We start from the raw sequence: 16,463 nt of genomic DNA, 5'->3' as shown, positions 1-16,463 counted from the left end.
GGAATCTTACCTATTTTATTCCTGCAATATTCCCAACTCAATGCAGGGCACCTGACAGGATGTCAATAACTGTTGGGTGAATGAGTAGGCATAGTCTCTGCCCTCCAGGAGCTACAATCCAGTGTGACAGGAGGACACACACAGGCAATTTCAGTGGGCTAAAAGCTGTGGGCTACGGGAGCCCAGAGGATGGGCATTTAACCAGGCTGGGGGCAGAGAGCAGGGTGTGAAAGAGGCTTAGGAAAAAACACCTGGGGGAAAGGAGACCTGAGCAGTCTTGAAGGTTGATCAGTAGTTGTCCAGGCAGAGAGAGGGAGGGAAGCATGAATAGGGGCACGAGGGTATGAGCCCCCAGATGCAGAGGAGACTTGGCTGATTACGTTTCGGGCAATTTCAAGGGTTCCATTCATGCAAAGGGACAGCTGGGAACTAAGTTTGGGAGGGAGAGTTACATGGGGACCAGGACCTGGGACTGGATAGAAGGTCACAGAAGTAGGAAGAGCCAGAGAGACAGGTACTGGGGGCACGAAGAGCGAATCTTTGGGCAAAGGCCACAGGAGACCCAAGGGTAGGACTCTTCCTTCCAGACACAGGACCAGAATCAGTGTGGGAGTCTCGGGCAGAACCCTGCCTTTGCCCAAAGCCTTGCATCAATAGAACCCTTGAAGTCAGACAGCCCTGAGTACCCATATTCACAGGTTGGGTTCCTGTGAAGCTCACTCTGGGATGGAGATTAGCATGCAGACACGTTTTTCCTGGAAAATTTTAAAGCAAAACCCAGATATTGTATAATTCCATTTTAAAATACTGCAGTACGTATATCTAATAGATAAGGAATTTAAAAATATAAAAATATATAATCATATCATCACCCTTCACAAAATTAGCATTAACTTCCGAATTCCATCTATTAGTCTGTGTTTGACTTTTCCCAATTGTCTAGTACACATTTTTTACAGTTAGTTTGTTTGAATCAGAATACAAACAAGGTCCACACACAGCATTTAGTTGCATAGCTAAGCTTCTTGAACTAGAATTTGACATTCTACTTACTTGTTCATTCCTCAACTCATGCTTTGAAAACTGCTGTCCCTCTAGTCACATGAGATAGATTTCCATGTTGCCACATCCAATATTTGCTTTTGCTGTCTGCATTGTACTTGATTTCCCTGTGACTCTTCACCCTGCTGGCCACTTGCTCTGATGCTCTTGAAACTTTCTTCCATCAGGTCTCCAGCATGGCACTCCCCTGGTTCACCTCCTGCCTCTCTGAACGTCCTGTTTTTGCCTCCTTCATAGTTTTCTGCTCCTCCTCTGACTTCTCTTTTAATGTTGGGCTCTTCAGAGTTTAACATTGGATCCTCCTCATGTGTCACAGGCACTCCAAATGTGATGTGTCCCCAACTGAATTCATCCTCTCCACCCCCACGCTGTTCCTCCTCAGTGTCATCTCCATGCCCTAGCCCCCATCATCCCAGCCCCATCATCGGGTCAGAAACCTGGCAGTCCTTGACTCCTCTCTGTATATCCATCAGTACCCCACCCATCACCAAGTTCTGTCCATTTGATCTTCCAAATAACTCTCACACCATCCATTTCCCTCCGTCAGCTCTGCCATGGTCCAAGCCTCCTTCGGCCCTGCAACCAATTGCTGTTATCTCTTTGCTGTCTCCCTGCCTCTGGTCTGAAGCCCCTCCAGCTCATTATGTACACAGCAGGCAAAGCCATCTTCCTCAAACGCAGGTCCAGCCTGTCCCTTCCATACTCTGTATCCTTTGGTGACTCCTCATTTCCTGCAGAGTCAAGTACAAACTTCTTAGCCTAATACTCAAGACCCTTCTTAAGTTGAGTGATACTGACTGTGTAGGCCCTGTCTCTCGTCATCCCACCCTCCTAAGCTGTAGCCAAACCTAATGTCTCCAGTTCCCTGAGGACAAGGTACATCCTCTCCTGTTCTTCCAGGTCTCTGCGCATGCTGTGTCTGCCCCACGGTCCTATCAGGCTAACGCCTCTTCCTTCAGCATAGGCAGGAGGTCGTTTCTGATCCTCAGGACCAGGGGCACCGTTGCAGAATTACCCTGACATCTGGAATCTTCAGTATCATAACACCTCTCACTTGTTTGTCTATTTCTGAATGTCTCGCATGCAAAATGGTCTGTGAGCTGGCTGAAGGGCAGAGACCGGCTCTGTTCTCTGAGGCCTCTGGACTCTGCCCAGGGTCTGGAGCAGGGAGTGCTTGTCCAATGAATGCATGAACGAGAGACTGAATGGGTGAGTTGGGCTAACCTGTGTGTGTGCCCCATTCACACGGTGAGACGATAAAAAAAAAAAATCAATGAACACAGAAAACAGTCCATCAACAAAATACCATTAAAAAAAACTGAGGTAACATTGGTTAATAACATTATGTAAGTTTCAGGTATATAGCATTATAATTCGATAGCTGTATACACTCTAGTGTGCTCACCACCAAAAGTCTAGTTTCCATCTATCACCATATGTTTGACCCCCTTTCCCCATTTTGCCCTCCCCCTACCCCCTTTCACCTCTGGTAACCATCAATGTGTTGTCTGTATCTATGAGTTTGTCAAAAACCAAAATGTTACCCAAAGACAGGATCATAACAGTGGGCAGGCAGAGCCGTATTAGAGCCTGAGGCAAAAGGAAGAATCAGTAATACCAATTTTGATTTTTTAAACTATTGCATTAAAATATTATTTATCTAGATTACTGAAGTTTTTGGTGCCCCCCTTACATTTAGTACCTAAGAGGACACCTCATTAGCCTTACCCTGCCTAGTCCTGGTCCTGGTAGGAGGACTTTCTCAATAGGCCTTGGCAGGCATGGCACACGGGCCAGGGCCCAGGAGGATGTCCTGGGTTGAGTCCTCTGGTTGGAGAGGGACAGTTTCCGGAGGAGAGTTGCCTCCACCCCATTGAGCTGGAGCCTAAACCCAAGCAGAGGAAGAGAAGTACTTAGGGATGGGGGTGGGGGTGAGGTGGGGGATGGGTGGATGTGACTTCCTCAAAGACCCAGAGTGAGGAGCTCCACGAAGTCCCAGCTGTAGGCTGCCTCCTTGCCTCTCTCAGGCCCCAGGAACAGGGTCCCCCAAGGCATGGGGGCCTAGCAGGAGAAAGAAACAAGGCCAGTCCCAGATGAATATGCATCTGGGCTCCAGGTAGAGGGAGCGCGGCCTGAGGTTGTAGAGCAGCAATTTTCAAATTTCTGGTCTCAGGATCTTCTTATATCCCTAAAAATGTTTGAAGCCCCCAGGGAACTTTTGTGTACCTGGGTTATAGCTCTCAATGTTCAAAATTAAAGCAAAGACATTCTAAAACTTTTTGTGTTTAAATATAAAAACCAATAACAAACTCATTCCATGTTGACACAAATAACATTTTTAGTGAAAAATAACTAGAGTTTTCAAAACAAACAATTTAGTGAGAAGACTCCCATTGATTTACATTTTTTGCAAATCTTTTTAATGTTGGGTTTAATAGAAGACAGCTGGATTTTTGTATCTGCTTCTGCATTCAGTCTGTGAGGCTGTTTTTTGGTTGAAATACATGAAGAAAATCTGCCCTCACACAGACGGGTATTTGTAAAGGGAGGGATATTTTAGTGTCTTTTTCAGATAATTGGTGATCCTCTTCTTTGATATTACATCAAAGCTTCACAAATGGTAGTTTCTTAAAGGTTAGTTGCAATGTGAAACCTGGATCATATTAATGAACTTTTTGTAATCTGTTACCTTGTGATATATTGGTCTATATTACCCTTTGCATCTTTTACCTATGCATAATTTTGAAACAGTGTGCCTTCCTCATTTGGCAAATATCGGTTCACTGAGTTATACGGGTCTTCCAAATACTGACCTTTCATTATAAGACATCAAAAAATTGCATTCATTAATCTCCCCATCAGTCTCATCAGAAAATTCTTTAAGTATTGGAAAGCTGTCAAGCTCCTGCTGGCAGATACAATTTTTCCAAAAATTCGAATTTTCTCTTGAAACTTGAATTTTATCATTGGCAATAAGCAGTGTTTGTTTTCCTTGAAGTGACATGCTCACTCATTCATGTCTGAGAAAATGTCTGCTAAATACTCAAGTCTGAAAATCCTTAGTTTGTCATTTTTTCGAGTGATAATGGTGATCATCAAAAAAGTTCAGCTTACAACTCAAACAATTGCATTAAGTGCTTTCCCCGAAGACAACCACTGTATTTCAGTTTGCAGCAGAAGTGGTTCATGCAGATTTCCCATTTTGACACAGAATATTTAAAAAGATGTGTACTCAAGATTTAATACAAGTAGTAATTTCCTTGCTTCATCAAGGACGTTTTAAAGTGTGTGTGTTCATTATTTATTTCTTCTTCTTTTTTTTTTTTTTTACATTGTGTGCAAGACAACCACTGTATTTCAGTTTGCAGCAGAAGTGGTTCATGCAGATTTCCCATTTTGACACAGAATATTTAAAAAGATGTGTACTCAAGATTTAATACAAGTAGTAATTTCCTTGCTTCATCAAGGACGTTTTAAAGTGTGTGTGTTCATTATTTATTTCTTTTTCTTTTTTTTTTTTTTTACATTGTGTGCATGGCTGTGGAGAATATGACTCTTGCTACAGTTTGTGCTGCTGCCTTGGTTTGTGCTAAGGAGCCAGCAGTTTTGCTCACCATTTTGTACCATTAGCACAAATGTCAACACGTGAAAAAGGCAAATAATGTCTTGGTATTATTATGACCATAGTTTTGATCTCATGATCCCCTGAAAGGTCTCAAAGAGATCCCTCTTTCCTCCCTCATTTCCAGGGAACCCCCTTTAAGAACTATTATCTTAGAGCTTTGGGATCGATGGCAGGGCTACCTTTCACAGTGGAAAAGTCCCAGCAAAGTAGAAGCTAGCAATTTTGGGAAAGCAGCATAAAACTGTGTAATTCAAATCAGCTATGTAATTCACAGTGTGACCTGAGGGTGAGTTTTTTTTTGTGTGTGTGTGTTTTTTTAAAGGAATCACAATGATTTATTGGAATAATGGAAGCTACATTTATTTAGTTTATCATAGACAAATCACCACCACACTAAATGAAACAAAGCACAAAAATTTTCTCAATCAACAAAATTCCAATTAGAGCCAGTTGTTTCTTTCCTTCTTTGTTTGTTTGTTTTCTCTTTTCAGTCGTTTCTTTAAACTCACCTATAAGTATCTATCTATCTATCAGCTTTTTCAAGTGTTTCTGTTGCTCTGGGCTCCCTAAGGGATGGGCGTAATTAACAAGGCTTATCACCCGTTCCTTCATTATTGGTTCATGGTGCTAGGAATAGCTGTTGACTAGGTAGACAAGGTCCTTGTTCTCCTGGGGCTCATAGTCAAGTGGGAGAGTGTTAAACAATCACACAAATACAAATATGATTACAACTGCACTAATATTTACAAAGAAATACAGGAAGCTTTGAGACAGGACCTGACTTGGTCCCGGGGTCAGTGAAAATGTTCCTGAAGAAGTGAAATTCAGCTAAGGTCTGAAGCATGGGTTGGAATGGCCAGGTGGAAGTGGGGTGCAGGTTGGGAAGAATGTTCGAGGCAATGGTATGGTATGCATGGAGGTTCAGGTAGAAAAGATCTGAGTAGGTTTGAAGACCCACCTGGAAAGTCCCTTTTGGCTGGAGGTTGGTAGGAAGGTGGCACAAAATGAGGGTGGAGTAGTAGTGGGAGGTCAAGGCAAGGATCATCAGATGGCCTTTTTTTCACTTCTTGGAACCAATCAAGCTCTTTCCTGCCTTGGTCCTGGACCCAAGCAGATCTCTCTGTCTTCCTCTGCAGCTCTTTCAAGCCACAACTGAAATGTCACCTCCTTTCTAAGTAGACCTCTTTTTTAAACTCTCCATATCAGCACCCCATTTTCTTTGTATAGCAACTGTATTTGTTTACATTGCTTTTATCTCCCCTGTGAGCCTGTGCGTTTCCTGAGTGCAGGGCCCTGTTTGTTGTATTCGCTCTGTCTCTCCTGTGCTTCGCAGTGAGCCTGACCTGCTACTGGTGCTCAGAAATATTTGTTGGATGAATGTGTGAACAAACAAATGAATACAGAACTGAATTTGAGATCCTGGCTCCATCCCTTAACAGCTGTGTGGCCTTGAACAAGCCACATAACTACTTTATACTCAGTTTCCTGTTCTGTAAAATGGGGATTTTACCTCTGATCTCAAAGGGCTTTTGTGAAAGTCAAGTGAGCTAGTGCATGTGGATGTACCTAGCAGGATACTTGGCTCCAAAAGAGGTGCTGCTAAGTGTTGTCTTTCTTGCTTCTCATTTCTCAGTTCTATGTTCTTTTCACTGCGTGATAACAATAACGTGTGATGTGCCTCAGGCCCACTTAATCTCATCTGAGTCTCATGCCATCCCTTCTTCCAGAGCTGCTTCCCTGAGTCTGCCCACAGCACCAAACATCATCAGAGGGGCTTCCAGGCTCATGTAATGGCAACATACTGGGAGGAACGAGAGGGGAGGGGAGGGGAGGGAGCAACTGGTTCTGATGGAGAGTGGGGTGGGGGAAGGGACTGTTGAAAAATGGACCAGACTTTGGGTACTGGGATTATGGCTAGTTTTAATCTTTTTTAATATACTTAAAAAACTTTATATTTTGAAATAATTTTAGGCCTTCAAAAAAGTTGCAAAACAGTACAAAGAGTTCCTGTATGCCCTTCACTCAACATTCTCTAATTTTAACAATTTACAAAAGCATAATACAATGATCAAAACCGGGAAATGAATGTTGATACAATATTAATTAAATTATAGATCTTATTTGAACTTCACCAGTTTTCCCCTTAATGATCTTTTCTGTTCCAGGATACAATCCAGGATCCCACATTACATTTAGTTGTCATGTCTCCTTAGTCTTCCTTTAACCTTTGACAGTTCCTGAGTCTTTCCTTGTTTTTTATAACCTTGACACTTTTGATCAGCACTAACGAGTCATTTTGTAGAATGTCTCATAATTTGGGTTTAAATGCTGTTTTCTCATGACTAAATTGAGATGATACATTTGGGCAAGAACACCGCAGAAGTGATGTTGTGTCCTTTTCAGTACATCATATCAGAGGTCCATGACACGTCTTATTGACGATGACAATGCTAATCTTGATCACTTGGGTACAATATTGTCTTCTGGTTTTCTCCACTGTGTACTTTTCTTTTAAAATTATATTTAAAAAATTTTAATTATTAAAATAATAAGTACACCTTAAAAGTACAAACAAACATTAAGTATAAAGTAAGCAAACTTCCTTTTGACCACTGTCAATTCTTTGAGGTGTACCTTCTAGATCGTTTTTTATTTGTTTTCACATATATAATGGCTCACAAAACTTTTTTTGGGTTTTGTTTTACTTAACAATATTATCCTCAGACAATGTTCCATATCAGTACAGTCAGTTCTAACTTGTTCTTTCTAATGACTGGCTAGTATTTCATTCCCTGGATGACCCTCATATTCTGTATTTTCCAGATTTCTTATGAGCACATCAATTATTTTTAAATATAGGACATTTACCATCAACATTTTTATTTCAAATTTCATTAAAAGAAAAATATTCAAAGTTTGTCAGAATATTAACAATTTATATTATATATTTTATGACTAGAAATAGATTATCTAAAACTTTAGGTCAAAATAAGCCAAAGAATACAAAGGTATATTTTAAAAAGAACAAGAGAAAAGAAACTGAACTGCCATTGATTTTATTGAATCTCAGATGGCGTTCATTTTAGAAACACACCTTTATTTTATGTAGAAAGAAAAAAAAGGCTGCCAAATAATTGGAAGATGCCACTGATTTTAGAGCTTTAAAAATGTACAAAATGAGAGTCTTGGAACTGATGAAATAAGATAGTCCCTTGTCAGACCTTCCTTAACCAGAATTCCTGTGTGGTCTTCCAGGCATAGGCAGGACACAGTAAACAGCTACCGCTTCCAGCCCAGAGCGATGGCGACAAATGACTCCTCTCGTGTGGACTCCGAGTTCCGATACACCCTCTTCCCAATTGCTTACAGCATCATCTTCGTGCTGGGGGTCATCGCCAACAGCTACGTGCTGTGGGTGTTTGTCCGCCTTTACCCTTCCAAGAAACTCAATGAGATAAAGATCTTCATGGTGAATCTCACCATGGCCGACCTGCTCTTCTTGGTCACCCTGCCCCTGTGGATTGTCTACTACTACCATGGGGGAGACTGGATTCTCCCTAAATTCCTGTGCAATCTGACTGGCTGCTTTTTCTTCATCAACACCTACTGTTCAGTGGCCTTCCTGGCCGTCATCACTTACAACCGCTTCCAGGCGGTGACACGGCCCATCAAGACGGCTCAGGCCACCACCCGCAAGCGTGGCATCTATTTGTCCCTGGTCATCTGGGTGGCCATTGTAGGTGCTGCGTCCTACTTCTTTGTGCTGGACTCCACCAACATAGTGCCCAACAAGGCCGGCTCAGGCAACGTCACCCGCTGCTTCGAGCATTATGAGAAGGGCAGCAAGCCCGTCCTCATCATTCATATCTTCCTCGTGCTTAGTTTCTTCCTCGTCTTCCTCATCATCTTCATCTGCAACCTGGTCATCATCCGCACGCTGCTCATGCAACCCACGCAGCTGCAGCGCAATGCGGAAGTCAAGCGCCGGGCCCTGTGGATGGTCTGCATGGTCTTGGCCGTGTTCATCATATGCTTTGTGCCTCACCACATGGTACAGCTGCCCTGGACCCTGGCCGAGCTGGGCTTCCAGGACATCACCTTTCACCAGGCTATTAACGATGCTCATCAGATCACCCTCTGCCTTCTTAGCACCAACTGTGTCTTGGACCCCATCATCTACTGTTTCCTAACCAAGAAGTTCCGCAAGCACCTCACCGAGAAGTTCCACAGCCTGCGCAGCAGCCGGAAATGCCCTCTGGCCACCACGGAGACTGGCACCGAAGTGGTCTTGCCGCTGAACCATATCCCTGTCAATTCCCTCAAAAATTAGTCTCTGATGGTTGGGGCCCGGCCCAGAGCCTTCTCTTTCGTGGACATCACTACTGATGTGGGGGAAAGAGGGGTATCTGCTGGGGTACGGGCACGTCCTCCCTGGGCGCTGGGGGCCCACTAGATATAGAGGCATCTCCTCCAGACGGGGATGATGGCAGAGCCAGACTGCTGGAAAATCCAGAACTTGAATGAACCCCTTTAGCACCTTTCGAATCTTCCACAGTAACCTTGGCTGATGACCTCATCCTGGCTGCCTGACCCTGATAGCTCTGGGAGGAAAGTCAGGGCCAGGGGTAAACCTTGGGGGAAGACTGAGCCACCCAGTTCGCCTGAGTAGGGCAGCAACCCCAAGTGAGTATGGCCGAAAGTTTTGTGCAATCACTCCCTTTATTACTATAAAGGTAGAGCAGGGGTTTTGGGAAAGGGACACTCCCTGCGCAGTGTGGCAGTATCTTTGGGGCAGACTTTTGAGCTAGGATGGTACTACCTTGTCTCCATCCATGGAAAAAGGTCTCTGTGACACTTCTTCAGGGACGTAGTTCAGTGGAAACTTCTCCCCACTCACCCAACAACCTGTCCTGAATGGTCGTGACCAGAGAAGATAAAACATGCAGAGACCAAACACAAGGACAGAGAGCTTGTTTCCTGAGGCTGATGTGACTCTCTGCACAGGCCTTTCCCCAGGCCTGGGTCAGCTCTGGTGGAGTGGGAGAGACACAAGTGCCACATCCATCCATCTGTCTCAATAACAGACCCCGATGAAGTTCCTCCTGTGGGGTAACCACCCACTGTAGGGGGACAAAGTCCCCTCAAAGCCAAACTCGGGCTGTCCAGGGCACCGTGATGCTCAGAGGCTTCCGTGACAACAGGAGCTTAGGCTGGGAAGTGCCTGTGTGTGTGGGAGGCCCCAAGAGTAAAAGGAGCCTATCAGTTCTCCCTGCCTCGCTTCCTAGAGGGCCCTTCCAAATTTAGATTCCAGGAGGTGGGAGGAAGAGTTATGGTCTTAAGGGCCAGCAGACACTTGAATTCTGGGTGCAGAAGAGAAGTGCCAACTTCTTGAGGATCCCTAAATGCCTGCCTGTGATATTCAGCAAATATTTTCAAATGAGCCTCCTGTCACACCCTGAGCTGGGTATCTGCAGTATGAACCTGGAAGCCCCAGACCCAGGGCTTGGAGGAGACTTCTCTGATTTCCAGAGTCCTGGAGGCCGTCTGAGAAATTTTCCTCCCTTCCAGCTAGCGTCTGCATGAAGTTGGGATCCTTGTTCCCTGTCTACTGGGCAAGCACTGGATTGATGATTTTTATAACTGCCTCCCAATGGGCCCGTAACCTGCTTGGGTCTGGGATGGTAGCTGTAGGCTGGACTTATGCTGGTGACCAGATAGCATACTAGAGCTTTGGTGTCACACAGACCTGGGTGCACGTCTTGGCTTTGTCACTTCCTGTTGATGGATGGCGAGCTGAATTTCCTACCTCATAGGGCTGTTATGAGCAGTGAATTAAGTTGTGGAGGCAGATACCTCTTGATCAGGGTGACTGTCCCTCCCAGATTCTCCCTTTTTCTGAGAATTTGTTGCCCTCAATCCTCCTATAGAAGCTGAATGGATAAGAGGTGAGCATCTGGCTCAGGTTGGGCCAGTCAGGTTCTCTCTCTCAGGAATAAGTTGCAAGATTCAGGGATGCTTTTCCAGGCTCTGTAGGTCACCCACCTGAAGATTTATAAACTCTGGAGCTGTGAGTGTGTGTGTGTCCACATGTGTGTATCTATCTGTATGTATATGAGGGGAGTTGGGAGGGTGGTGGAGGGCGGCCACATACATGAATGTACTAGAGAAAATGACTCTGCTCCGAGAGAAGATGGAGATGTGTAAAGCAAAGCAGAGACCAGAAGGAGACCCCAGGAGCCTGGAGAGAGGAGGGGGCGGTGCTTCCAGGGGCCTGCTGGCTCTCCTCCTCCAGGCTAAGCCCTTCTTGAGGCACAACTGCACTTTTTCCTTTGGGGCCTGTGAGAGTCCCTTGTTAGGACACATTCTCTCATTTTGCTTAAGCTGATTTGAGTTATCTATTATTTGCAACCAATAGAGCTCTGAATGAGATAAATGCTTATATGCTAAAGCACAGTGTTTCTTGAATTTCATTCATTCATCTACCCCTTTCTCAATTTTTGCCCTATATATGTACCAGCTGTATGTTTACTTAATAAATGTTTTTTTCTTTAAATCGACTCACTTTTTAAAACTTAAAATTTTAAAAAGGATACTTTGTAACTAAATTGTAAATGAAAACAAATGCTACCTGCCATACCTGGAAGGTAAACATAAACATAAAGCATAATTATTAAAATAATTATTTTGTTCTTGGTATTCTGTCTGAAGTCACCTCATATGCCCCAGGGACTTAGATAGCGCACTTCAGGAAACACTGCTATGATGTATATAAGGTGTACAAGGTCTGCCTACAGGAAGTGCTCAATAAAGAATAAGTCTGACAGTTCCGAGATGGTAACTTGTGAGCACCCCCTGCTTCTCCCAGAATATTGCCGCAATGCACAGGCCAAGGTCTCACTTACACCTAGGGCCCATGGGGGTGGGGGGACTATTGTACTTTGTAGCCCATTCTACAGCCCTGCTGATCCCCTCACCACCTGAATACAGTCACCTTTCCACCCCCTGTGACCTTTACCTGGTTCTGACCTTCTCAGAGGCTCTCTCCTCTTTTTGACCCAGAATACCTCCTACAGGTAGCCTTCCTGAAGTCCTCCAGGCAGGGGCGTTGGCTTCCCTCTAGCAGCATTTTGGGCTGGGAGGGTTCCAACTTTTTGAACCTTAATTACTATGGTTACTGAAGTTTTTCCCCTTCAGTGTCTGTCTTCCCTACCCTGGGGCAGGAACTGAATTTTAATCAGATCTATAGTTTCCCACAGAAGGGCTAGAATTGAGACCTGTCCCCAAAGCTTACTGCTTTCCCAGGATGTAGCATAAACAGACATATTGACATATACATGCACTTCTTTTGAAAGGGTTTAAGAGACCCTTCAGGAACAGTTAGGGAAGGAATTTAATTCATATCCTTCCAAAATTCTATGTCCACATTTTAAAAACAGATGTCAGGGATTTTTCAGAGGATCAGAACATTTTGGAGTCACAGGGGTCCAATTCCTTTATCTTACCAAGGGGAACATGGGACTCAGAGGGGCTAAGGGATTGCAGACAGCACACAGCATGAAACTGCCCTGAACACAGAATTGGCTGCTAATCTATGTCTCTCACTTCTTGCAATGGTGACAGGGATGGTAGGAAAAGCTAAGTTGTAATTCTTTCAAAGAAATATCACCAATCAGGGTTTCCAAGCCATCTTGTACATCAAGAAGGCCTCATCCTGCATTTTCCTCTGATCTCAGCCTTCACCCCAGAGAACTACCAGTGATGTCAGTTAGCTAACGTTGGTGCACACGACACCTGGCTCCTCACCTCATCGAGAAGAATCATAGACACAAGAGTGGTACGTGTAGGTCATAGCCGACTAGAACTGAGCATGTTTCTGCCTGTTTTTACTCATCTATGTTACATCTGTGCTTGAGACCTAAGGTCACAAATAGTTATAATAAAACCCTCTAGTAAAATAACTGGTTTTTGTGCAGACTTGTATTTCTGTAATACAAATTATGTTTCCCCTGACATCCTGCCAGCTAGCCATCCTTCCACAACCCATTCATGCATCCATCCAGCCATCCATCCATCCATCCAGCCATCCAGCCATCCAGGTATCTAACAAACACCTATGAAGTACCTATTTTGGTCCAGTAACTATGCTAAGCACAGTTTCTTTTCATTGTCTCACTGCAATCTTATACCCTCCTTGATTCCATCCCCACAGAAATAAAATCAATAAGGACCCAAACTGACTGAATAAGACAGTGGCTGCCTCCCAGGTACTAGGTACAGAAGGCAAGGGGCCTACTTTTTGTTGAGCCCCAGATATTTGCCACTTTCACAAATCTTGTCTCAGGAAGTCCTCACAACCACTGTGCAGAATTGACATTTTCATACCCATTCTACAGATAGGGAAATCGAAGTGCAGAGGGGTTCCGTGATTTGTGAAGGTAAAAGAGCTAGTAAGTGGCAGAATAATATACCAACCCAGATCTGCCATAGTAAATGTGGGTCCCTTCCCTTCTCTCCTTTTCTCTCTCAAGTCCCTCTAGGCTCCGTCCTAGCTTTGGTGAGTGCTGGGGTAGGAGTCTCTAGAGGGGAATAGCAGCTGGCAAGGGCCCCTGCCTCACTGTTTCTAGCTTCCTGTTAGAGAGCTCTTGGTGCGCCCCATGCAGGCTGAAGCCCCAGCAGCAGTGACTTCTTTCTTGGCTGGGGCTCCTGTGGTCCGTTAGAGAGGGCACTCCTGCAGGTGGATGGTATACGTGAACACAGTGTTTCAAAGAAGTTCCGAAGCCAGAGTGTCACTGTCACTGAAGCTGGAAGGTACATTAAGTGGTCACCTGGATCCTGACATCTATGTAAGGGGAAGGAAAGGGGTGAACACTCAACAGCTACTGACCGCTTATTGTGTCCCAGGCACTGTGAGGGGAACTTCACATCATTCATTACCTATAGGTAGAAATGACTCTTCCTTCTGCCTAAATGACTTTTTGCCCCAGATAATATGGCGCCCTCCCTCCCCTCCTTCACGGTTTTTCTCAAATGTCCCCTTCTTAGCGAGCCCTGCCTTGACCACCTCATTTACAACAAAAACTTAGAGAGTGAAGGGATTCCTCAAGGCCACAGAGTGAACGGCTGGGTCTGTCTGGCTCCTTGCACTTTCCATTCTACATTGACTTCCTTTGTAGACATCCTTCATGACACGAGTTGTAAAGGCCCATATCTTCCATTTTCCAAACAAGAAAAACAAGTATCAAAAAGGTGAAATGACTTATCCAGGGTCACACAGCAATAACTTGATAGAACTGGGATGCATAGATCTTTTATCTCCATTTTGCAACACACTTCGCTTGTACACTTTTCCGTCTGAATGCATGTTGTTTTCTTTCATCACCGTCCTCTAGTCTCATCCCCCACAACAGTTCTAGAGTATTCAATAAATATCTTTGACTTTGTATGTATCCTTCGAAAATGTAGTGCTATTTTCTGTGTATTCATTTTAAATTTACATAAAAGTAAAGATTTACATATATTGGGCTATGAACCACAATCCGTGTCTCACCCCCACATCCCCCATCAGCATTGTTTTTACAATTTGACCCTGTTAAAGTGCATACATCTGGTTCACTGATGCAAATCTTTGCCTGGTCCTCCATCACGTACATCTACATTTTACTTACCTATTCCCCTGGCAATGGACACTTAGGTTGCCTTCAACTCCCTTTTCTATAAACAATGCTGTGAGGAGATTCTTCTCAATGTTCCCCTCTGCACCAATGTAAGAATTTCTCTGGGATGTATACCCAGGAGTGACGTTCTTAGGTCATAGTCTACACTCATACTTAACTGGATGAAGAACTGCCAGATCACTTCTAGAATGTCTGTACCAGTCTACACTCCCACCCATAGTTACATGAGAGTTTCTATTTCTCTAATTCCCCACCCACCCTTTGGTATTATCCAATTTTAAAATTGCTGGTAGGTGTGAAGTAAATTCTTGTTTTGAGTTTGAATTCCTCTCAGATTACTAATGGGTTTGTAGTCATGTACTCATTAGTCATTTGAAATCAGATAATTCTGACCCCAAAGACTGCACAGAGGCAGGTAGTGATCCATAAAGTGGCCTTTGGACCATGTTGTCCAGGTTTAATTTCTGGCGCCACCTAGTTTGTGATTTGGGGCAGACTAGTCAACCTCTCTGGGCTTCTATTTCTTCACCTGTAAAATGCAAATTGTTTTACTGTTGATATAATAGCATAGTTTTGAGGATTTAAAATTGCTTAAAACAGTGTCTGGCAAGAAACAAGTACTTAGTAAATGTTACGTTTTGTTGTGATAGGTGTTATGTTTTGTCATTCTCCAGGCAGCTTCCCTTTTCACTCTAGCCCACAATCCCGTTTCCACTGCCCTTTTTCTGAATTTTCCTTAGAAATGTGAAACTGTAAAAGAGAGGAACAGAGCATGACTAGTCTGACTTTCTTTTTAATTTAACTTCCTAGGTCATTCTAAAATACGTGCAGGGAGTGTTTTAAGAAGGATTGCCATATGCATGAATCAGGGGATTTTCTGTTTGTTGGTTTGTTTTTTGAAGATGAGCTACTTTTAATAGGGTGACATTAAAAACAACTGAATGTCTAAGAGGAGACAGTTCAATGCATTCATGCCACAGACATTTGTGAGTGTCAGCTATGTCCCAGACACAGTGCTAATTGCTGGTATGACAACAAAGATAGTCTCTGTTCTTGCACACACATATGTCACATCCTGTTAAAGGTGACAGATTAAGTTGGAGAGTAATATAAGAGTCCTTCATACATCCAACTACTATTTGTGGTGTGCGTGTCATGGTCCCTATTCCCAGGAAGTTTAGAGACTGATAGGAGAAGTGCATAAGCAAACAAACAAAAAACGTAACAAAAGAATAAATAACAATCTCTATTGACTGTCTGAGGAAAACAAATGGAATGTTGTGGTGTTTTAAGTAGATTTTTGTTTAAGGGAGACTGAAAGAGATAGCGCTAAGGGGATAGGTAGGTAGAGAAATAGATTGAGAATGAACAGAGTACACAGTACAATGGTTAAAAGTATGAGTCAGGGGATTTTGGCGTCGGAAGGAAATGATGAATCAGTTCCTTAAAAGAAAGGAGGGGCATCAAACAACACTATGAACAGAGAAAAGGCCACCCACTGAATGGGAGAAATTATTTGCAATTCATGTATCTGAGAAGGGATTGATATGAAGTATTCTTCATATCAATATATAAAGAACCCCTGCAACACATATAACCCCAATATATAAAGAACCCAATATATAAAAAGAACCCCTGCAACACAACAGAAAAAAAAACCTCATTTAAAAAATGGGCAAAAGACTTGAATAGACATTTCTCCAAAGAAGATATGCAAACAGCCAAAGGCACATGAAAGATGCTCAACATCACTAATAATTAGGGTAATGCAAATCAAAACCACAATGAGATAAAACCAGAAAATAACAGGAGTTGACTAGGCTATGGAGAAATGGAACACTTGTGCGTTGCTGGTGGGAATGTAAAGTGGAGCAGCTGTTGTGGAAAACAGTATGCAGTTCCTCAAAAACTCAAACATAGAGTTACCATATGACCCAGTAATTCCACTTCTGGATATACACAAGAAAGAATTGAAAATAAGAACTTGAACACCAAGGTTCATAGAAGCAATATTCACAATAGCCAAAGATGGGAGCGACCCAAGTCCATCAAGGGACATATGGCTAAACAAAATGTGGTATATACATACCATGGAATGTTAT

General features: G+C 43.5%; 1 protein-coding gene across 3 annotated transcripts in view; it reads left to right on the top strand.

Moving 5' to 3' along the window:
• Positions 1–12,645, top strand: part of PTAFR (platelet activating factor receptor) — a 35,574-nt gene extending 22,929 nt beyond the window's left edge. For all 3 annotated transcript variants that reach the window (XM_088790733.1, XM_088790732.1, XM_088790731.1), the window contains one exon: positions 7,943–12,645. In XM_088790733.1, coding sequence (XP_088646859.1) covers positions 7,989–9,017 — 1,029 coding nt within the window. In that variant the 5' untranslated portion in view covers positions 7,943–7,988 and the 3' untranslated portion in view covers positions 9,018–12,645. The remainder of the gene's footprint in view (positions 1–7,942) is intronic.
• The last annotated feature ends 3,818 nt before the right edge of the window (positions 12,646–16,463 follow it).

This window comes from Rhinolophus sinicus, chromosome 14 (genome assembly GCF_057876585.1).
Source record: "Rhinolophus sinicus isolate RSI-liver-muscle chromosome 14, RSI-T2T, whole genome shotgun sequence".
NCBI lineage: Eukaryota > Metazoa > Chordata > Mammalia > Chiroptera > Rhinolophidae > Rhinolophus > Rhinolophus sinicus.
This window is presented reverse-complemented; position numbering and strand designations above follow the sequence as displayed.